Below are 23,707 nucleotides of genomic sequence, written 5' to 3'. Positions count from 1 at the left end.
CTTGGATGCCGAGGAGGTAGGAAGCGTGAGCTCGGAGCTCCGTGCCCGATCCCGGAAAATATCCTGAAAATCTGATCGGACCCCGATGTGATCGATATCATCCGGTACTGGAAGGTACTGCGGAGGGTCCGGTGCCCACGGAGGACGACGTCGAGCCATCCCAAACCAGTCCTTCGACTCTGAAAGTTGGACCCAAGCGAGGAGTCACGGACCCTAAAATGGCGGCGGTGGCATGAGCCTAGGTGCCGACGGAGTCGTCTGCCCGGAGACCCACTAAGGACCGCTCCCCGACAAATCGGAGGTGTTGGAGGTCGCATCGCACCTCTCCCTGGGTGCTGGAGTGAGCCTTGGGCGCACCCTCGAGCGGTGGTTGAGGGCCGCCCCCCTAGTAGTGGCGGCGATGGTGCGGCTGTGACCCTGTGACGCAATCCCCAGGCCTCGGAGCACGACTGGCGCCAGCCGGGCTGACGGTTGATCGGAGATCCTGGTTATTGGAGAGAACCTTGGATCCGGGGACCCCACCGGAGAGCGCAGCCCGGCGAAGTGCGGGGGAAGACCAGAGACAGACGCGGAGGCCACCGCTCGGGCCAGCCCAGATGGGGAAGCCGAAAGGAAAGGGAGACGGCGCGACTGATACAGAAGCTGCGGAGGGAGCGGAGCGAGACCAAGCGGCATTACAGCGGATGCAAGATCGTATCCTAGAGGCCATCGCCACCACAAAGGACGCCCTACAACAAGATATAGCTCAGGTGGCGACGGGCTTGGGCCTCCTGAAGGCCGACCATGATAAACTTAAGGACAGAGTGAAATCCGTGGAGATCACGGTTAAGGAATTAGCCCCAGGCCAAGCGACGATAAAGGCCCAGATGACGGAAGTTATGGACCGCTTGAAAGTGCTGGAACGGAGGGCCGAAGATGCGGAAAACCGTAATAGGCGCAACAACATACGCCTAGTGGGCCTGCCGGAAAAAATCGAAGGCGACGATATGGTGGGCTACCTAGATAACTGGTTGCGGACGGAGGTGGCACCGGAGGGATTGTCCCCCTTCTTCTCCCTGGAACGAGCGCATAGGGTTCCAGCGCGCCCACCGGCCTTGGGCCTCCCTCCTCGCCCAGTGGTGTTCAAATTGCTCCACTACAGGGACAGGGACTGGCTTTTGCAGAAGGCGAGAGAGGCAGGACCCTTTCAAGTGGACAACAGCAGAGTCACTATGTTCCCGGATTATACATTTGAGACGCAGCGTCTTAGGGCGAACTTTCTGTCCCTCAAGCGGGAGCTCCGCGGGGAGGGTATCAAGTACTCCCTATTGTTCCCCGCCAAGCTGAGAGTGGTGGTGGATGAACAATCACTCTTCTTCACGTCCTCTGTGGACGCTTGGGCCTGGTGGGACACCTATAAGGCGGGAACGGACGGTGCTAAAGCCAGGGAGGAGGAGGCTAAGGTGGCGCAACCGGTCAGGAAATCCCAACGGATCAGGAGGAACCGCAGGAGGACCGGCAAACCATCGATATCGCAAACGGAGGCAGAGAGGCAGGCGGCGCTGCAGGCGGTAGCGGACTTATCCAGGGACGCCAGAAGTCAGTCCGGGAAGGGCACGGACTCAGAGGACCCGGGCACGGGCTCGGAGACGGGACTTTCGGAACTTGGTGGAGCCCGGGGCCCTATTGTGACACCGCAGACTTCAGGGGAGATACTCGAGGCGTGTTGAGTTGAACTGGCGGAGCGGACTCGTCGGTGGGACACCGGGGCACTGGGCCCGTGGTAGTGGAACGCTATTACTGGAGGTTTTGGGGAGCTGTAATGTGGGGATTGTGGGGTGGAGTGCGCGGGGCAGAATTGCTTTGAGGATCTATCGCATCGAGCCACGCCTTACTGGCCCCTAAGGTCACCGCAGTGGAGGCTGCGGCCATTACCGCCTTTCTTTGAGGGGTGGTTGGGAGTGTTGGTTTGGATGGGGGTACTTCCAGTTGCGGGGGGGCCTGTCCTGGGGGGGTGGGAGTTGCGAGCAGTTGGGGTTGCTCGGGGGGTAGTTGTTGTTGGAGGGGTTTGGCTTCCTGTTTGGAGAGGGTGGGTGGGTAGGCCCGTGGTCGCGGGACTTGTAAGGACATTGTTCTTTATTGTTTGGTCCGGTTGTGTGAGGGGGGATGGCTAGTACTGGGGCATTGAAATGTGTGACCTGGAATGTGCGGGGTATGCAGTCCATGACGCGCAGACACAAGGTTCAGGCATACCTCAAGCATAGGGGGGTTCACATAGCGTTCCTGCAAGAAACACATCTTAATAAGCAAGAAGGGGCTGCTCTGCAGAGGCGCTGGAGGGGGCAGCTGTTTTATACGACGTTCTCAGCTTTTGCAAGGGGGGCATTGATTTGGATACGGGCGGGGGTCCCCTTCCAGGTGTCGAAAACATTGGTGGATCCGGAGGGCAGATATGTGGCGGTGGAAGGGAGGTTGAGAGGCAGGGTGATATCTCTCTGTAATGTGTATGCTCCTAATGTAGATTTGCCCGCATTCTTGTCTGCCATCTCGGGCAAAATGGCGGGTTATTTGGCAGGGCCGGTCATCCTGGGGGGGGATTTCAACTCGGTTGAGGATGTGTTACTAGATAGGTCCCATCCCCCATTGCGCGCGTCACCAGTGCATAGGGTTGCCAAGCGTAGGCTAGAGTGGCAGGAGAGCTGGGCCCTCACGGATGCATGGAGGTCGTTGCATCCCACTACTAGGGACTACTCCTTTCACTCGCACCTACATGATCTGCACGTAAGGCTGGACGCGTTTCTTTGTTCGTCATGTGTGCTCCCTGCGGTGGGTGGGGCGGAATACTTGGCCAGGACGTTGTCGGACCACAACCCTTTGTTGATATCTCTGGACTGGATGGTGACTGTTAACTGTGTGCCAACATGGCGCCTGCAGCCCGACACCCTAGATGACTTGTTGTTCAGGGAGGCGTTGGGTGAGCGCATTGAGAGGTACTTCGAGGAGAACAATGGCTCGGCCTCCACAAGGGCGGTAGAGTGGGATGCATTTAAGGTGGTGGTACGGGGGCACTGTATTGGGCACACGGCTGGGGCCCGCAAAACTTTGTTGGACGACTTAGATAAGGCTGAGGCACGACTGAGGGAGCTGGAGAAGAGGCGCCCGAATCACCCTGAGTTGCAGGAGGGGCTTAGCGGAGCACGGGAGGGGCTGGCGGTGGAGCTAGAGCGGCTGCGTAGTTTTGACCACAAGGCGTATATGACGAGAGCGCATGCGGAGGGTGATAAGGCGGGGTCTATGTTGGCATGGCTCGCTAACCCAGTTCGGAGGGGAGTGCCGATCATGGGGATCCAGGAAGCAGGGGAGGAGCCCTGCCACACTCAACCCGGGATCCTGAATAAGTTTCGGGCTTATTACGAAGGGCTATATGAGAGTGGGGAAACAGGAGGGGCGGAGGAGCTTGGAGAGTTCTTGGACGGTTTGCAGTTGCCCCGGGTGGAAGACTCAGAGGCAGAAGAGCTGGGTCGGCCCGTCACTCTTGGAGAGATAGGGTGTGCAGTAAAGCAGATGGCCAGAAATAAGACCCCGGGACTTGACGGGCTCCCGATCGAATTCTATAGTAAATACCTAGAGCACCTTGCTCCTCGGCTGCGCGAGGTATACAATGAGGCACAAACGAAGGGTCGACTCCCGGGCTCCATGAGCGAGGCCCTCATGATCCCGCTCTTAAAGCCGGGCAGAGAGAGAGCGGCCTTGTCCTCGTACCGCCCGTTATCCATGTTGACGACGGACTATAAGATCCTCAGTAAAATCCTTGCCAACAGACTGCTGGTACACATGACGGGCCTTGTTCACAAAGACCAGTGTGGTTTTATTCCGACATGCAACACCACCCACAACATTCGCAGACTTACGAGGCTGATGGGTGCGGACTGGCCGGACGCCGTCTCCCCATTTGTCCTCTCCATTGATATAGAGAAGGCATTTGACAGCCTTGAGTGGGGATACCTGTATGAGGTGATGCGATGCTTCGGACTGGGGGACGGATACATTAAGTGGACCAAGGTCCTGTACACCGAGGCGGTGGCTAGAGTTCGAGTGGGTACTCTGATCTCGAGACAATACCCGGTCAGGCGTGGCACTAGACAGGGTTGTTCCCTGTCCCCGCTCCCGTTCGCCTTGGCGATGGAACCCTTCGCTGCGGAGGCCAGACTGGGCCGCCACTATGCAGGTTTATCATTTCGGGGCAGGCCGCACTTCATCTCTCAGTACGCAGACGACCTGCTGATGTTTCTGGCTGATGCGGGACCCGAGCTCCGGGGGGCGAGGCAGCTACTGGAGCGGTTCGGCAGGCTGTCGGGCCTGAAGGTCAACTGGCCTAAATCCTGCCTATTCCCCCTGAGACCAGGGGAACCGTGCCCGCTCAACGCACAGGAGCTACGGTGGGAGCCACGCTGTCTGCACTATCTGGGGGTCTACGTCTACCATGCCCCGGCTGACTTGCTGGACGGTAACATTACCCGCTGTATTAATGCCCTACGGGGGTCCATGGACTTCTGGTCGACCTTGCCGTTATCCCTGGCTGGTAGGATCTCCCTGCTTAAAAGGGTAGCCCTGCCCAGGCTTTTGTATTATTTTAGGACACTCCCGGTGTGGATCCCGAGCTCTGTCTTTAAACGCCTGAGATCACTGGTCATAGCGTTCTTGTGGGGCACGGGAAGAAGGCGCATAGCGCTCGACACTCTGCTGCGCCCCAAGGATGAAGGAGGTATGGCGGTGCCAGATTTTGAAGGGTATTACCTGGCCGCGCAGCTGCAGATTTTTACTCAGGAGGTAGCGAGAGTATATAGAGGCCCCGAGGACGCGAGAGTAGACGGCACCCCGCGGCACATTCTGGCGTACATTACGCTGCACCAGAGGCTCCGGGTGGGAGACCTGACGGTTGAGGAGCAGACGTTCCGGCTCTGCTGGGACCGGGCCCGTAAGCGAGCGGATGTCCGCCTTATGTATGCCCCTGAAATTCCGCTGGGGATGGTCACCGCCCTCCCGCATGGAGGAGACTGGTCGCGCTTGCTGGGGTGGGCGGAGGCGGGAATACACATGCTGGGTGATCTCTACGAAGACGGGGTGTTGCTGCCGTTTCAGGACCTGCAGGAGCGTTTTGACCTCCCGAGGGGCGACTACTTGTTGCATGCAGCGGTCACGGGCGCTATGCAAGCCCATTGGGGGGAAGGGTTGCAGGAGCCGGACACCTCAATGGCCTGCCAGTATACAATGATGGCGGCGGGGACTTTTAAGGCCGTCACTTGCTTATACTCTAGGATGCAGCGGGAGGCCTTGCAGCCTTTGACGGCCCTGAAGGCCAAGTGGGAGCTGGACCTTCAGGTGGAGATACCTGACGCGACCTGGGGCCAGTTGCTGCGGCGGGCACGGAAGAGCTCGAGAAACGCCAGGTTTCAACTGATTCACTTTTATGTCATTCACAGGGCATACCTTACTCCAGGGAAAATCCAACAGTACTTTGGGGTGGACAACGCTGCTTGCCCCAGATGTAACACGGTAGGGGCGGACTTGGGTCACATGCTGTGGGATTGCCCCTCTCTAGGAGACTACTGGCAGGAAGTTGGGCGGGCCCTTAATGGCGCGACAGACAGGGATGTCCAGTACACTAAAGCGGTTGGCATTCTCCATTGGTTCCCCCACACGCCTAGGAACAGGATGACTAGTAAATTTATTGACTTGGGACTTATTCTGGCCAAGCGGGAGATCACGAGGAATTGGAAGTCCAGAGTGGGGCCCACGTATCAAAGATGGTATGGTGAGTGCTTGAGATGGGCTGCGTGTGAAAGCACTCTGAGGTACCAGATGGCCTGGAGGATGAATGATGAGAAAGCTCTGGAGAGGGCGACCGCATGGGAAGTGATGGTGCAGGCGCTTCGTGATATGGATGCTGAAGAGCTGGAGGGCGAGGGTGAACTGGATGGGGCAGGCCCTGTCACTATACAGGAGAATACACACTAGCGAATGACTGATTCCTCCTGTAACGCACCAGACACCTTTACACTATTGACCCAACGCAGAGCGACCACGGGGGAGGGTGGGTAGGAAGCTGGTTTGGTGGGGTGTTGGGGTACCGAAAGTTGGGGAGGGGGAGGGGTGAAAATCACAAAAGCAACCCAAAGGTATTTGCCAAATGCTACTGTTAGACATTGTAAGACGCAACAAGAGGCGATCAGGGGAGAGGTCATACGCCCCGAGGACAGGGTGGACCTCCCGGATGGAGAAGGACTGGAGCATGCTACTCTTGTGCAAGCTGCATAAATACTGCTGATTGTATTGTCTGTACATTTATATTGGTGATGCAATAAAAACCTATTTAAAAAAAAAAATGAAACCAGGACCCCAGAGTGACACAAAGGCCTAGTCAGCTGGCCTCCTGATCTGAGCCTCAGAGACATACAAAAAATCCCCAATTAGCTCCTGGACCCAGCTGAAGCGAGTTCCTGACTCCCAAGTAGTGCCTCTCAGGTCCTGGACCCTTGGTGTCGCTCACAGGCCCTTAAATCAAGTGTTTGGGATCTTCGCGACCGTTTGCACCAAGACCACTCCGCTCACACCGAAAAACAGTACTAGCCGGCACCAGCCTGTCTCCTCGCCCAGTAGCACCGACAGCCCCGTGGGGAACCACCAATGTGAAGCTCTAACCCGCCCTTCTGCGACACCCGGCATGCCCTTTGTGCCACACCGTTTACCACCCGCAACGCTCTCCTTGCTCCCCGCAACCCTCTTCAACGCAAACAGGACTCTTGGCACAAAACTTGGGAAGGTGAACCTTTCATCAGGACTAATCTGGGGCTGTATCTGACCTGCGCTCCATTGTGGTCACTCTGAACTTCTGACAATCAAATCAAAAGTTACTAAAACACTGCAACACTCGTTGCTGTGCAGTAGAAGGCTGTTCGTAAAAGTTGATTGATCACCTTTCTGTTGCTTATTGCTGTATTGGGATGTCAGACTGGTACTAATAAGATGAAACCTTTGCCCTGGTAGTGTTAACAAGCATTGACAAAACCAGAAGATCTCACCTATGAGTGAGAGCTATTGGCTTTGTCAATGCCTTTTAGCTATGTTGTACAGCAGTGTGGATGCTGTTCAACATGGCTAAAAGTTAGGGGTTTGGCATAGAGGAGAGTGGAGTAGGAGTGACGTAGAGTGGAGTGACATAGAGTAGAGTGGCGTAGAGTAGAGTGGAGTAATGTAGAGTGCAGTGGCATGGCGTAGAGTGGCACAGAGTGGTGTGGCATGAAGTAGAGTAGGTTTCCATCAATGGCAGTTCTTAATATATGCATGATTGATAAGTGCACCCCAATTAACCCGACACAGGACTCTCTACATCCAACTCTGTGGACCTCCAAGTGTATCACATCGTTGTTGCGCGCACATAACACATGTGAAGAAGTGACAATCTGTGCTTAGTTCTACAGTGTCTACAGTGACAACTTAGCAGACCCTGGATCAATCCTTCAGCTGACTGGATGTATTTCACAATAATGTGTGACAATATATCATCCCGCAACAATACAGACGGCAGAATATGGACTAAAACGATGTTAGTAAGGTAAGTAAATATAGGTCAACGTATATTTAATATCTATGTATATTTTCAAAATACATAGATGTGGAATTCCACAAGTTACGCCTTATTTCTGAGTATGAACATGAAATAGTAAGTATTTATCAAACATGGTAAATACTTCACACTGCAGTGTCAGTATGTACCAGGTCAGGTAAATGCCTCATGTACCCTCCATCACATCTGTGACCCGGCAGAAGAGCCCATTAAAAAAAAAAGTAGTAACTCTCTTTATGTATACATGTGCACTACAGACATCTGCCATCTGTGTGCCCGATTCACAAGACCTAGTGGTGTTGACGGTTGTTCATTTTGAGTTTCAGCAAGGAAATATATCTTGCTCACATAGATACATGACATATTCCAGCATTATATAAAATCCTCTTATTGTGGAACATCAATGAACCCTGAATAAGGAAATTTGCTAATTGTTTTATTTGTATTTTTTCCTCGTGCACAAATAATTTACTATATGAAGCTCTCCCCTTCGTGACACAATATGGGAGGTTAGAAGAACTCCTTGCACTTCCTCACACTTTCTGCAGTTGCAGGATGCACATATAGGTAAGGTTAGAAGTGCAGATAAATATAGGAGCAATAGACATACATAACACAAATGAATAAAAATAAATAAAATTATCCACTAACGATTGATGCATTATGACACCTCTGCCGAAGCTCTTGCGGGATCATGAGCGAGGCCCTCATGATCCCGCTCTTAAAGCCGGGCAGAGAGAGAGCGGCCTTGTCCTCGTACCGCCCGTTATCCATGTTGACGACGGACTATAAGATCCTCAGTAAAATCCTTGCCAACAGACTGCTGGTACACATGACGGGCCTTGTTCACAAAGACCAGTGTGGTTTTATTCCGACATGCAACACCACCCACAACATTCGCAGACTTACGAGGCTGATGGGTGCGGACTGGCCGGACGCCGTCTCCCCATTTGTCCTCTCCATTGATATAGAGAAGGCATTTGACAGCCTTGAGTGGGGATACCTGTATGAGGTGATGCGATGCTTCGGACTGGGGGACGGATACATTAAGTGGACCAAGGTCCTGTACACCGAGGCGGTGGCTAGAGTTCGAGTGGGTACTCTGATCTCGAGACAATACCCGGTCAGGCGTGGCACTAGACAGGGTTGTTCCCTGTCCCCGCTCCCGTTCGCCTTGGCGATGGAACCCTTCGCTGCGGAGGCCAGACTGGGCCGCCACTATGCAGGCTTATCATTTCGGGGCAGGCCGCACTTCATCTCTCAGTACGCAGACGACCTGCTGATGTTTCTGGCTGATGCGGGACCCGAGCTCCGGGGGGCGAGGCAGCTACTGGAGCGGTTCGGCAGGCTGTCGGGCCTGAAGGTCAACTGGCCTAAATCCTGCCTATTCCCCCTGAGACCAGGGGAACCGTGCCCGCTCAACGCACAGGAGCTACGGTGGGAGCCACGCTGTCTGCACTATCTGGGGGTCTACGTCTACCATGCCCCGGCTGACTTGCTGGACGGTAACATTACCCGCTGTATTAATGCCCTACGGGGGTCCATGGACTTCTGGTCGACCTTGCCGTTATCCCTGGCTGGTAGGATCTCCCTGCTTAAAAGGGTAGCCCTGCCCAGGCTTTTGTATTATTTTAGGACACTCCCGGTGTGGATCCCGAGCTCTGTCTTTAAACGCCTGAGATCACTGGTCATAGCGTTCTTGTGGGGCACGGGAAGAAGGCGCATAGCGCTCGACACTCTGCTGCGCCCCAAGGATGAAGGAGGTATGGCGGTGCCAGATTTTGAAGGGTATTACCTGGCCGCGCAGCTGCAGATTTTTACTCAGGAGGTAGCGAGAGTATATAGAGGCCCCGAGGACGCGAGAGTAGACGGCACCCCGCGGCACATTCTGGCGTACATTACGCTGCACCAGAGGCTCCGGGTGGGAGACCTGACGGTTGAGGAGCAGACGTTCCGGCTCTGCTGGGACCGGGCCCGTAAGCGAGCGGATGTCCGCCTTATGTATGCCCCTGAAATTCCGCTGGGGATGGTCACCGCCCTCCCGCATGGAGGAGACTGGTCGCGATTGCTGGGGTGGGCGGAGGCGGGAATACACATGCTGGGTGATCTCTACGAAGACGGGGTGTTGCTGCCGTTTCAGGACCTGCAGGAGCGTTTTGACCTCCCGAGGGGCGACTACTTGTTGCATGCAGCGGTCACGGGCGCTATGCAAGCCCATTGGGGGGAAGGGTTGCAGGAGCCGGACACCTCAATGGCCTGCCAGTATACAATGATGGCGGCGGGGACTTTTAAGGCCGTCACTTGCTTATACTCTAGGATGCAGCGGGAGGCCTTGCAGCCTTTGACGGCCCTGAAGGCCAAGTGGGAGCTGGACCTTCAGGTGGAGATACCTGACGCGACCTGGGGCCAGTTGCTGCGGCGGGCACGGAAGAGCTCGAGAAACGCCAGGTTTCAACTGATTCACTTTTATGTCATTCACAGGGCATACCTTACTCCAGGGAAAATCCAACAGTACTTTGGGGTGGACAACGCTGCTTGCCCCAGATGTAACACGGTAGGGGCGGACTTGGGTCACATGCTGTGGGATTGCCCCTCTCTAGGAGACTACTGGCAGGAAGTTGGGCGGGCCCTTAATGGCGCGACAGACAGGGATGTCCAGTACACTAAAGCGGTTGGCATTCTCCATTGGTTCCCCCACACGCCTAGGAACAGGATGACTAGTAAATTTATTGACTTGGGACTTATTCTGGCCAAGCGGGAGATCACGAGGAATTGGAAGTCCAGAGTGGGGCCCACGTATCAAAGATGGTATGGTGAGTGCTTGAGATGGGCTGCGTGTGAAAGCACTCTGAGGTACCAGATGGCCTGGAGGATGAATGATGAGAAAGCTCTGGAGAGGGCGACCGCATGGGAAGTGATGGTGCAGGCGCTTCGTGATATGGATGCTGAAGAGCTGGAGGGCGAGGGTGAACTGGATGGGGCAGGCCCTGTCACTATACAGGAGAATACACACTAGCGAATGACTGATTCCTCCTGTAACGCACCAGACACCTTTACACTATTGACCCAACGCAGAGCGACCACGGGGGAGGGTGGGTAGGAAGCTGGTTTGGTGGGGTGTTGGGGTACCGAAAGTTGGGGAGGGGGAGGGGTGAAAATCACAAAAGCAACCCAAAGGTATTTGCCAAATGCTACTGTTAGACATTGTAAGACGCAACAAGAGGCGATCAGGGGAGAGGTCATACGCCCCGAGGACAGGGTGGACCTCCCGGATGGAGAAGGACTGGAGCATGCTACTCTTGTGCAAGCTGCATAAATACTGCTGATTGTATTGTCTGTACATTTATATTGGTGATGCAATAAAAACCTATTTAAAAAAAAAAATGAAACCAGGACCCCAGAGTGACACAAAGGCCTAGTCAGCTGGCCTCCTGATCTGAGCCTCAGAGACATACAAAAAATCCCCAATTAGCTCCTGGACCCAGCTGAAGCGAGTTCCTGACTCCCAAGTAGTGCCTCTCAGGTCCTGGACCCTTGGTGTCGCTCACAGGCCCTTAAATCAAGTGTTTGGGATCTTCGCGACCGTTTGCACCAAGACCACTCCGCTCACACCGAAAAACAGTACTAGCCGGCACCAGCCTGTCTCCTCGCCCAGTAGCACCGACAGCCCCGTGGGGAACCACCAATGTGAAGCTCTAACCCGCCCTTCTGCGACACCCGGCATGCCCTTTGTGCCACACCGTTTACCACCCGCAACGCTCTCCTTGCTCCCCGCAACCCTCTTCAACGCAAACAGGACTCTTGGCACAAAACTTGGGAAGGTGAACCTTTCATCAGGACTAATCTGGGGCTGTATCTGACCTGCGCTCCATTGTGGTCACTCTGAACTTCTGACAATCAAATCAAAAGTTACTAAAACACTGCAACACTCGTTGCTGTGCAGTAGAAGGCTTTCGTAAAAGTTGATTGATCACCTTTCTGTTGCTTATTGCTGTATTGGGATGTCAGACTGGTACTAATAAGATGAAACCTTTGCCCTGGTAGTGTTAACAAGCATTGACAAAACCAGAAGATCTCACCTATGAGTGAGAGCTATTGGCTTTGTCAATGCCTTTTAGCTATGTTGTACAGCAGTGTGGATGCTGTTCAACATGGCTAAAAGTTAGGGGTTTGGCATAGAGGAGAGTGGAGTAGGAGTGACGTAGAGTGGAGTGACATAGAGTAGAGTGGCGTAGAGTAGAGTGGAGTAATGTAGAGTGCAGTGGCATGGCGTAGAGTGGCACAGAGTGGTGTGGCATGAAGTAGAGTAGGTTTCCATCAATGGCAGTTCTTAATATATGCATGATTGATAAGTGCACCCCAATTAACCCGACACAGGACTCTCTACATCCAACTCTGTGGACCTCCAAGTGTATCACATCGTTGTTGCGCGCACATAACACATGTGAAGAAGTGACAATCTGTGCTTAGTTCTACAGTGTCTACAGTGACAACTTAGCAGACCCTGGATCAATCCTTCAGCTGACTGGATGTATTTCACAATAATGTGTGACAATATATCATCCCGCAACAATACAGACGGCAGAATATGGACTAAAACGATGTTAGTAAGGTAAGTAAATATAGGTCAACGTATATTTAATATCTATGTATATTTTCAAAATACATAGATGTGGAATTCCACAAGTTACGCCTTATTTCTGAGTATGAACATGAAATAGTAAGTATTTATCAAACATGGTAAATACTTCACACTGCAGTGTCAGTATGTACCAGGTCAGGTAAATGCCTCATGTACCCTCCATCACATCTGTGACCCGGCAGAAGAGCCCATTAAAAAAAAAAGTAGTAACTCTCTTTATGTATACATGTGCACTACAGACATCTGCCATCTGTGTGCCCGATTCACAAGACCTAGTGGTGTTGACGGTTGTTCATTTTGAGTTTCAGCAAGGAAATATATCTTGCTCACATAGATACATGACATATTCCAGCATTATATAAAATCCTCTTATTGTGGAACATCAATGAACCCTGAATAAGGAAATTTGCTAATTGTTTTATTTGTATTTTTTCCTCGTGCACAAATAATTTACTATATGAAGCTCTCCCCTTCGTGACACAATATGGGAGGTTAGAAGAACTCCTTGCACTTCCTCACACTTTCTGCAGTTGCAGGATGCACATATAGGTAAGGTTAGAAGTGCAGATAAATATAGGAGCAATAGACATACATAACACAAATGAATAAAAATAAATAAAATTATCCACTAACGATTGATGCATTATGACACCTCTGCCGAAGCTCTTGCCTGTTTCATCCACCTTCCAGCTTTGACAACAACTACCTTTTGGCAATAGCAAAAAAAAATACAGATTCAGAGCTCGCCTTCCTTCTTCAGATCAAAACATAGAGGCGTAGATACCTGCGAATGGGAGGGCCGGATGAATCAGTTTTCTAAATATTTCCGAATATATTCCTTCGGATGTTGGTCTTCTTTTTCTGTCAGAGCCTAAATTCTACTACAGGGTAGATTGGAACCAGGATCCAATTCAAGCTTGCAATCATAACCTATGTGAGAAAATAATCTTTCAGATTCTACTGCATTGAATACGCCCTGTAAATCAGAATACTCCGGACGAATTTGAGTGGTCTGAATCTCACATACTGTTTTTTCGCTAGTACAAAGTAAGGTTGCTGGTGTCGCCACATGACAGGTTTCTTCTTTTCTGAAACAATGCTCTTTACAATACTCTGAATCCATTGCAATTGATCTGGCGCTCCAGTTGATTGTAGGATTATGCTCTGTGAGCCAGCGTAAACAGTATTATTTGAAATTGGGGGGCATCAATTAGGTTGAACTGAATGGTGTCCTTCTGAAGGCGTTAATTCCATTGGTTCCGTATGACTTACTATGGATCCGGATGATACATTTGTTCCGTCCACTGCTCAAACTGATGCGCTTTTAACTTTCTGAATTGTTCTTAAACCAATTTTCTCCACAAATTTCAAGTCGCAAAAGTTTCCTGTTGCTCCTGAGTCTATCATGATTGCAACCTTCAATCTTGATTGTCTGAAGCCTAGGGTCATAGACTATATCAAATGAGGGGAGGAAGACTGTAAAATGTTAGCCAATTTGTGATTTGAGGAGTTGTGTTTAACTTTGCATCCTTCAGCCCCACTCCTTCTACTGATGGTGCTGTAGGTTTTCCTTCACTGATATTTTAGGTTTCTTTGGACAGTTTCTCACAAAATGCCCACCAGTGTCATAATAGAGACATTGTTTGTTATATCTTCTCCTCTTTCTCTTCTTTGGACAATGGGCCTCTGACTGTAACTATTTGCATTGGCTCTACTCCATGCTTACTCCCTTCCGAAGTTTTCGTATTATCAGCCTTAGCTCAATCAAATGTGGGCACACTTGGATGAAAATCTCGCCTTCTTTCACCTTTTCTTTCACTTTGGCGAAAATCAATTACCAACACCAAATCCATCAATGCTGATATCTCTGTAGGTCTATTTGGAACTTGGGCAAGGGCATCCTTCAATTCATGCTTCAGACCCCTGTAGAAAACTGTAGCACTCTTACTCTCAGGCCATTCAGTTTCCACAATTAATGTACTGAACTGAGCTAAATATGCTATCAGGTCCAGATTTTCCTGTTTTAGTTCCAATAACTCATTATCTGTAGCTTGAGATACTTTTCATCGGTCAAAGATTCTGAGAAACTCTTTCTTGAATTCATCAAAGTCATATAAAACCAGATTGTTTCTCGTTACTAGGGGCATTGACCAAGAGGCAGCATCGTCACTAAGGTAGGACAATATGAATGCCACTCGTGACTGTGCATCAGGGAAAATTGCAGGGCAACAAACACATGAAATGTAAAGTGCACTGGGTTAAGAACATTTGTGCCTTTTGGGGGTCTTCATTGAAACGCTCTGGAGGGGTGAGGGGAATTACTGGAGACAAAGTGTTTAACTTCCATTGTGACCTTTTGTATTGTACTTGGTGTGGATTGTGTACCTACTTCTCCAGTTGACAAAAAATGTAGACCAGCACCAGCTTCTAAATTACTCATCTTAATGGCTAGATTTGAAGTTTCTCTTCTTCAGGTGGCTATCTCATGCCTCAGACTCTTATTCTCCTCTCTAACTGCCATTAAGTCTTTTTGGATTACCTCCAGTACCACTCCTACCTTCTTTAGGTCTAAACCCCAGCCATGCTGCCCGGGTGCAAGAAACATGAGGGCACTTTACTCTGTCAGGAGAGCTCTTTAACATTTCACACAGGAGCAGCACAACCATGGTCCTAATGCCCCTCCAAGAACTTTCCTGCCAGTCTAATATCTCTCAACTGTCAGTCCAGCTCCCAGGAGGGAAAGGGGAATGGGAGAGAGAAGAAACTGTCAGCCAAACTTGAATTTCTTCCTGAATATTTTCTCTGGCTTCTTCTTTCTGTGTTCTTTATTTGATTCAGTTCTTCTTCGCAGAAAGGAACCTGTATAAAAATAATTCACACCTTTCGCAACTGTCTCTTCCTATTCAACTCTAACGATTATTCTATTCTTGTCAAATTAATCTTTTCGGCATTTACCCAATTTAGTAATGACTGATGCTTCTCTTCTGTTACAGGTCTTTTCTATTTAATGTATTCATATTCTAAAACTGTCCAGTCTTTTCTTTTAGCATCGTATACCACTGATCTTTTCTTTAGTCTTTTCTTGTTCTTCATCAACAATGCAATTATTAATTATATATTTATTTTCCTCTTAGGGTTCTTGTGTGTCTTCTACAAGACAAGGATTGACTTGAGGAAGATGACTTCAACCTTGAATTCTACCCTTCTTCGAATCTCAATGAGGTGAATATCTGAGCCAAATAATATTTAGCTTGGGAATTGCAGGAAGACTTCTTTTAACTACAGTGTTTTTCCCCCCCTTCATTTCCCTTCCTTCAAAAAATACTCTGGCCGACTGATCCTTAACTCTTTTAATTAGTAACTAACCTTGTGAAATTCATTCCATTACGCAAGTGAAAAGAATTACTGACACGCGTCAGTTTATTGCCTCAATAACGGTTATATTTTTCAGAAAACAGCTCATACTCGCGAGCTGACTGGAAAGTTATTCTTGTCTTTCGAGTTTTTAAATTTTGCACCGCAAGCAGAAAGATTTCACAACGCAAATTAATTTCAGTTATTTCAAAACCAATTATTTTAACCTGTAGTATTCAGCTACGACTATATAGCTGACAGAAACGAGTCTCACAAGATCTCTAATGAATGACCTTAAGAGACTTCTTTCTCCAAACTAAAACCTCACAGCTTTCGGATAATTTAGAACCTAATTAAAATCCAATCATCGAGATTAGAGACTCCACTACCCAACTAAACTTTAGCAGAGCAGGGAAAATAACGTCTAATTGACTTCAATTCTTCAGTGAAATGCGCAGCTCAGAGGTTGAGAACCCTGGACATTCCAAGCTAGTCTCTAAGGTGGTACCACTAGTATGGAAGGGAGCTTGTTATTTTCTGGCAGTGGTCTTTGGGTTTCTAATTTGCCTTTTAAGTTTCTTGCCACTTTTCTGATGTCTACCTAAGGACAAGTATACTTTTTTTTTCTGATTGTAGTCGAAGACTGTGGGGTTCTGACAGAATCAAACACAATAAGCCGAAAGTGAAAACTTACTGGTGATAGGACTGTGCTCTGTGGGAGGGAGCAAGATACCAAAAGATGGGACAAAGAACACATATGAACCAACTGGAAAAAAGCCTTTTAGAAGGGCACCTGAAGTAAGCACAAGAAATCAATGAGCCCACAGAGCAGATGTAGCAGGTCTCGAAGAGACAGCGCATCCGCTGCCTAGGCGAGACCTAGAAAGCCACCCCCATTTGGAAATAAAAAAAATGCAGGGGAAATTAAAGTAAAAAAAAAGTTAAAATAGAAGTACTTAGATGTGCGGAGGTTGAATTTAATAGGTATAAACCTTGTATTTTTTGTGCCTGCTCTAGCTTGTGCTGCACTTTTATTGTCAAGATCAGCTGTTTTCATGCTGCATTTGCATTAACACTGCTATACATAAATACCACAACATTTTAAATGAGCATTAGATTTTAAATATTTTGTTTTGTATCGGGCGCTGTATCTAAAAAGTTAGAAAATGTTTTATTAAGTAAAACATTTTTACCAAAAACTGCAATTCAATATAAAGGGATTTACAGAAACTATATAAGGTTTATTCCATTGTCAAAATGAGGATGTTTGATTCAATGTTCAGTATGCACCTACTTAAATTATTTTTAGTTTGATGAAATAATGTCTCTTCTACTACAAATATACTTTAGATAAATATTATAAATTATTTAAAAAAATAACAGCCTCATTGCCCAATGAATGGGACAACAATGTAATTTTTAAAGGATTTTCATTCACAACAAGACCAAAACAGTCCTGCACACACCACCTATACTAATACTGCAGCTTCCTGAACACATACCAGAGAAATAGTACATTGCATATTGTACAACTACACGCTGGTAGTATGATTGGAGTCAGGAAGGCGCGGTTACTAGGGGCAGTTATTGAGGGTATGGGGCAGAATCACAGAGGCAGGAAAAGCAGAGCGACAGGATGTAGTAGGGAGCTGTTACTTCGGCGTGTTTGGGGGTAATAGGATAGAACCACTGGAGCGAAAAGTGCAGTATCACTGGAGTTACGAAGGCATAGTTACTAGGTGTGGTTATTGGAGGTAGTGGGTAGAATCACAGAGGAGAGAAGGGCAGAGTTAGTGGAGGGACGAGGGAGCAGTAGGGGTGGTGATTATGGGTAAAAGGGCAGAACCACCGGGCCAAGAAGGGCTGGGCCACCGGAGGTATGAGGGAGCAATTACTAGGGCCGGTGACTAGGGGCAATAATGCAGAACAACCAGGTTAGAGTGGCATCAGTAGCGAGTAGGGCCATTTGTTGAGGGCAAGAGCGCAGTAGAGTAAGCGGTCCCGCAGCCGGTGGTACAGACATCCTGTGGGACTTGCAAGCACATGGATTATATGCTCTTGTGTTTAGGGTGAGTGCAGAGGCGCTGGAGCAGGCAGTGCGCGCACTAGTGGCACGCTTATGGGATAGAGTAGTGGCTGCATATACGGGTGCATTGACACTGGGGCTGTGGGCACTGAGGCTGAGGGGGTGGGCACTAATTCTGAAGCATAGATACTGAGGCACAAAGGGAAATGGACAGCGACACCGAGGCATGAGTATGCATGAGGTGGGGACAGGGATACACAGCCTGCGGTAGTAGGTAGTGTGTTTGGCAGGGCGCAGCTATAGCAGGTAGGGGTAGGTAGAGTTTTTTTGACAGGGCTACAGGCACCTGGGGCAGGGACACAAACACGGAGGACAATAGTGGTTAGGGAGTGGGGGGGTACAGATATCGGTAGTGTTAAAGGGACACAGACACAAGGACAGGAGCGAGCATGGGGTTAGGGGCACATACATAGGGCACAGTTGGTTATGGTTTTATGGGCAGGGCTACAGGGACAGGCAGGGGGACAGGAGGGGATAGGGGCACACACAGGAGCAGGCAGGGGCACAGACATGAGGACAGGAGCTCAAACACGAGGATACTAGCGGCCACGGACACAGACACAAGGATAAGAGTGGGTAGGATTGTAGACACGAGGACAAGGATGGCCAGTGACTTAGGGACACAGAAATGGGTAAGAAGGATATGGGGTAGCAAATGGCAGCCCCGGGCAGCATGTTCGCAGCATAAGAAGCGGGCAGTTGAGAAGGGAAGTAGCGCTGCGGTACTCACTAGGTCCTTGGAGGTGCTGAGGCGCTTCAGCTGGTCCAGGGGCTGCAGCTGGTTGGAATCATCTGCTACATGGCGGCAGGCTCATAATGGAGAGTCAGCACCGCCAATGCTTGTCGGGCCAGGTAGTGCGCCATCTAGTGCAAGTCGTAGAAACGAATTGCGATGTAAAGCCATGCGCGGTAACAACGCGGTCATTCTACCGACCGCGTTATTAACCACGTGGTAACACCACACGTTGTAAAGAGACATATTCAAAGGGAGGGGAGGAGTGGATTGAAGGTGCAGGAAGGGAGGGGGTGGATGGGAGGAGGGGGAGTGGAGTGGAGGTGCAGGGAGGGAGGGGTGGTGGGGTGGAGGGAGGGGGTGAGTGAGGGAGGTGGAGGGTGTGAGGGGGGAGTGAAGGTGGGAGATTGGAGGTGGAGGGAGGAGGGAGGGGAGGTGGAAGGCGGTGGGAGTGGAAGGAGGGGGAGAGGAGGTGTAGGGAGGGAGGAGGGAGTGGAGTTGGAGATGGGAGTAAAGGTGCAGGGAGGGAGGGGGCAGTGGAGGTGGTGGTGGGAGTGGAGGAGTGGAGATGGAGGGAGTAGAGGGAGAAGGGAGTGGAGATGGGAGTGGAAGTGAAGGGAGGGGGAGAGGAGGTGTAGGAAGGGAGGAGGGAGTGGAGGTGGGAGTAAAGGTGCAGGGAGGAAGGGGGAGTGGACGTGGTGGTGGGAGCGGAGTCGGAGAGGGGGGAGTGGAGGTGGGGGATATTAGATGACCCAAATACGAAGAAAATGCATGGTTCATTGCACAGCCTCCTCCTAGCCACCCTGAGGTGTGTGGTTTGAAAGTATGAGCTGTTGTTTTCACTGCCGGTAGAGAGATACGGAGGGACATAAGCGAAACCAAGAAAGCCAAGTTTTGATGCTGGCAATATGCTATAGGAATACACTTAAGATAGCCCATGTGCTGTTACTATGCTGTGCTGTACTGAAGGTTGGCTTCACTGTTAGTCAGGAATCTGTGCCATGTCAGTACATGGAAGATTATGCGGCCTCTGTGTGCGGAGAGTCTGAGGGGTTTCTTGCATACTTCATACGTTAACCACTGTATTGCTGACACACAGTGCGACCTTGGGCAAATACCATTAAGTCAGCTCAAGAATAGCAAATGGACGGGCTTTCTCTTTACAGCCCCATTAAAGCATCACATATGTCAGAGCCCCCGACCTCTGCCCTCTAATGAAGCGCCTCTAATGCACCCCGCTGTGATTTTACCGCCTCCTCAGTGCCCCTCCACACACATTTTACAGTTAACCTGTTTTCTTTTTTTCTTCATGGGGCCATATGAGATCAATTCCTCTCTGAATAGTTTAGGGTCGGTTGGACTCGATAATAATATACATGACGGAACACCACAATCTGTCCAGTTGTGCCCGGAAAGCCGTAGAGGAGTTCTAATGCGCGCTACTGGCGTTGGAACTGCAGATCTAGGTTCGAGTCTCAGCGTCGGCTGAACATCCTTATGTATTTTGTTAATACACTAAAAAAGATAACATTTATAAATTGCAAGGCTAAGCCAAGATTCTATGTGCGCAGTATCTGCCACCTATTACATAAATGGTGAACGTCCCTCTGGGGATTACGACAGGAATATGTACTTAACCCGCATAGTTTCTAAGCCCCTTCGTAATTCATTTTTTTATAGTAAAGGGAAACAGAGGAGTAAAGCAAAGTCTTAATTGTCGTCCGGGGCATGATGGCTTTATTAACAGACACAACAAAATTAAACCTCTCTAAATTAAAACAAAATATGCTTAACTGGGCAAAGTCTCACAGATTTATTACAGTTTTGGATTGATGGGCGGGGCATATCTTTCTTTATGCCACACGGAGATATTAAAAATAACCGTATTTTTTATATTGGGGGGATTTATTCCCCAGAAACACATGTTTAAGACGGTATGCAAAGGGTAAAACGCATAATCTCTGGCATTTATACTGATACAGACGTCAACCTGCTTGCCAGCTCTTTTTTAAAAGTGTTGTTTATATTGGGGGGGATTTATTCCCCAGAAACACATGTTTAAGACGGTATGCAAAGGGGAAAACCCATAATCTCTTGCATTTATGCTGATACCGACGTCAACATGCTTGCCAGGTCTTTTTTTAAAAGTGTTGTTTATATTAGAGGGGGATTTATTCCCCAGAAACACGTTTAAGACGGTATGCAAAGGGAAAATCGCATAATCTCTTGCATTTATTGTGATACCGACGTCAACCTCTTTTTTTAAAGTCTTGATTTTTTTTATATACGTAGTACATGTTTTTGAAACAACAAAGGAAAACAAAGCAGTCTGTCAGAGTGGGTCAAGAGACAGGGGGCCAGTAGCAAACATCCAATAAAAAGAGCACAGACGTGGCTCTTCAGAACACTCGGTTTGTATTTTGCCTGCACGTCGCCATGTCTCTTCCTGTCCAAGACTCACAAGCGCATCACATTCCCATTCGAATCCTTGGCCTCTCCGTGTGCGTCTGAAGTTCATTTGCAGCTCTAATTCAGCCGCCTCTCAAATTCCCTGGGGGAATCTAAAAATAACATCAGATTGAGATAACGCGTGAGAAAAGCAAAAGAGAAGATCTCAGTGAAAAAAATAGCAATTGATGTAAGATACCGGCAAGGGGAACGCCCACTTGATGCCCTCCATACACAGATTCACAACACTAAGGTACCTGAATAACTGCACCAACTGGTCTGATGCTAGAGGGCTCAGTCGCTTGTCACCATTATCACTTTAGCTGCAGAGGCATGTCAATGCTCGTTTCTTCCCTCAAAAGGAATAAGTCGCCAATAGTTCATTAGCAACATACCAGCACACAAAGAGGGGAATTACAGCAGCAGCTGAGTGTGTAGAATAGCAGATGGAGGAAACTGCTGTGTTTCTTTGAGGATTATTTGCAAATCCTTCTTCCCCAGTACAGTAAATAAACGAGTGGTGCGGGCGCACAGCCCACCTCTCTTTCCTTCTTTCATTTAGTTGCTTCCCTGTGAAATGGATCCAAAAACGAAGAAGCCTGCAAGTGGTGCGCGCGCCACAGAGAGCCATGTGCTTTCAATTATCGCGCCCGTGTCTGGGCATGATAATTGAAACCACAAGACGGCCGGTGCGCGTAATAGACACCAATAGGCCAGGGGCGGAGCAATCCGCCCGGCTTTGGCCAATTGCGTGCTGTATTTGATAAAAAGACACACGCAAAGGTCAATAGCGTGCCACAAAAGGAAAAGCAAACGCACGAGCGTGTGCCATTCCTAGGTATATTTTCAAACCCCCCCTCAAGAGGTCGCTCGCTGCGCGAGAAATGCTGCGCACTGCAACGCAGGCGCAAGACCTAAAAAGATAACTGCTTTGAAAATAGCTGATATTCTTGTTCCAATTGAATAGCCCATGTGTGTGTAAAAGAAGACTGAGGACTCGCTATTCATGTAATTGGTAGTTTCTCATTACAGTTCTGTTTCAAAGCGTACAACGTCCGATTTTCGGTTGTAAGTATTAACGTTTGTTTATACAAACAACTATTCTTTTCGGTAGTGCATAATTCGATCCAAAACAGATCCTCTGCCTTTTAAAATCATGCTTCCTTCATATACTTGCACAGTTCCAAAGGCATGGCTTCCAGGTGGAGTTTCAATAATTCCCGGGACAGTAATATGATGAATTCCGTGAGAGTCCAAGAAATAGCCGCCATCATGATCATGTCCCGCTATGTAACATACAACGCATGAGTGGGATTGTAAAAGAGAAAGTATTTCTGTGTAATTCCAAGCCAGGCAAACAGTGTCAGTGGAATCTGGATGGATAGGAAGATGACCTGCAACAAAGATTTAAAAAAAACATTAGACTTCTGTCATTGTAAAGGCAGACGCACCTCCACATCAATTTAAACATAGAATAGTTTTCCAAAGTCGTTTCTTTCAGTCTTTCATATTTTCTGCACGCCACCATAGCTAGCGTACTATCAAATTACATCTTTAGAGTCATCATCATCATTATCATCATCAAAAAGAGCTTTATTCAGTTTGCCAAGAACCATCAAAGCATACAATATAACACAGATAAAAATGTTAAATTATTTTCATACAATATATATTAAAAATTGCCATCATTATTCTTTGCAGCTAGTTAGCCATTTTAATCTACCGGGGTTTAAAAAACATAATGTCTAAAATAACAGCTTCTCTATTAAAACATGTATTCATTTGTCTACAGTAAGGCTATAACAAATACAAATATTGTAAAATGCCAAAGTATTAAGGACTCAACAGTACTCTATTACTCCGTAATGGATCACTAATCTAGCTTTATGCAGTGTAAAAGTGCAAGGTGAAGGCAAAGAAAAAAGCAAGAACAAGAAAAGTGTACAAATTAGGTACTGATAAGTCATAGCCAGTTCAAAAGCAACTGACTATTTTAATATGCTAGGATCTAAAAATAAAAGATATCAGTTAATATATGAGAAGATGTACTCTTCTTCATAGCTAAAGTGCAATCTTCGAACGCTTGAACCAAACATTTAGCATCTATCGACTGACTTAAGCATTTGGCCCGGAAGTGTCATTTTTTAACCTGCAGATAGCGACTAAATAGTGGGTAACCCTCAGGTTTAGGCACACTGGGCGTATCCACTTCCTGCAGGGGCCACGGTATTCTGGACAGAAGAACAAAACATGTTCCTCCAACTCAGAGCCCAGCCTGCAGGCAGGGCACTTATCTGAATCTAGATCGTTGGCCTATTCGTTACAAAACGTTTTTAGGGATAAACTACCCTGGCGAAATCGTACATACAAGCTTTTTGCCAAAGATGGTGTGATCATAGTAAAAAGAATTCGAACTTTACAACTTGGCTTAAAATCGAAAAACTGATTGGTCAGACTTTCTGAAGTTACCCTTTTGGTATTTTGATCATACACAATACCCAATACCTTGTTTTTAGAACAGCAGCCTCTATCTTGCAATATTTTCTTGGGGTTGTCCCACAGTTTAGATAGCTCGAGTTTCCTACACCCAGTGAGACAAATTTCAGTCAAGGGATTTTTGAAGCACTGCTCAGCTTCATCAAGTTCCCCAATGAGTATCAATACTCTATTAACTCAGGAGTAGACCACATACGTATCAATACATCAGGGGCTTTAGTTGTGCCAGATCGCCAAAGCAAAAAACAAGTGGGATAAGAAGGGTGCTGGTCGGGACCGAGATAGGAGATCTGACAAAATTATTCTCGTCTAGTGCCACCTTCTGGGTATCAACATATCCCC

At 48.7% G+C, this 23,707-nt stretch overlaps 1 protein-coding gene across 3 annotated transcripts in view; it reads right to left on the bottom strand.

Annotated features, from left to right (window-relative positions):
* Positions 1–20,625: 20,625 nt before the first annotated feature.
* Positions 20,626–23,707, bottom strand: part of LOC147701938 (manganese-dependent ADP-ribose/CDP-alcohol diphosphatase-like) — a 248,793-nt gene continuing 245,711 nt past the window's right edge. For all 3 annotated transcript variants that reach the window (XM_086930564.1, XM_086930565.1, XM_086930566.1), the window contains one exon: positions 20,626–22,263. In XM_086930564.1, coding sequence (XP_086786690.1) covers positions 21,968–22,263 — 296 coding nt within the window. In that variant the 3' untranslated portion in view covers positions 20,626–21,967. The remainder of the gene's footprint in view (positions 22,264–23,707) is intronic.

This window comes from Lissotriton vulgaris, chromosome 7, assembly GCF_964263255.1.
Source record: "Lissotriton vulgaris chromosome 7, aLisVul1.2, whole genome shotgun sequence".
Lineage (NCBI taxonomy): Eukaryota > Metazoa > Chordata > Amphibia > Caudata > Salamandridae > Lissotriton > Lissotriton vulgaris.
This window is presented reverse-complemented; position numbering and strand designations above follow the sequence as displayed.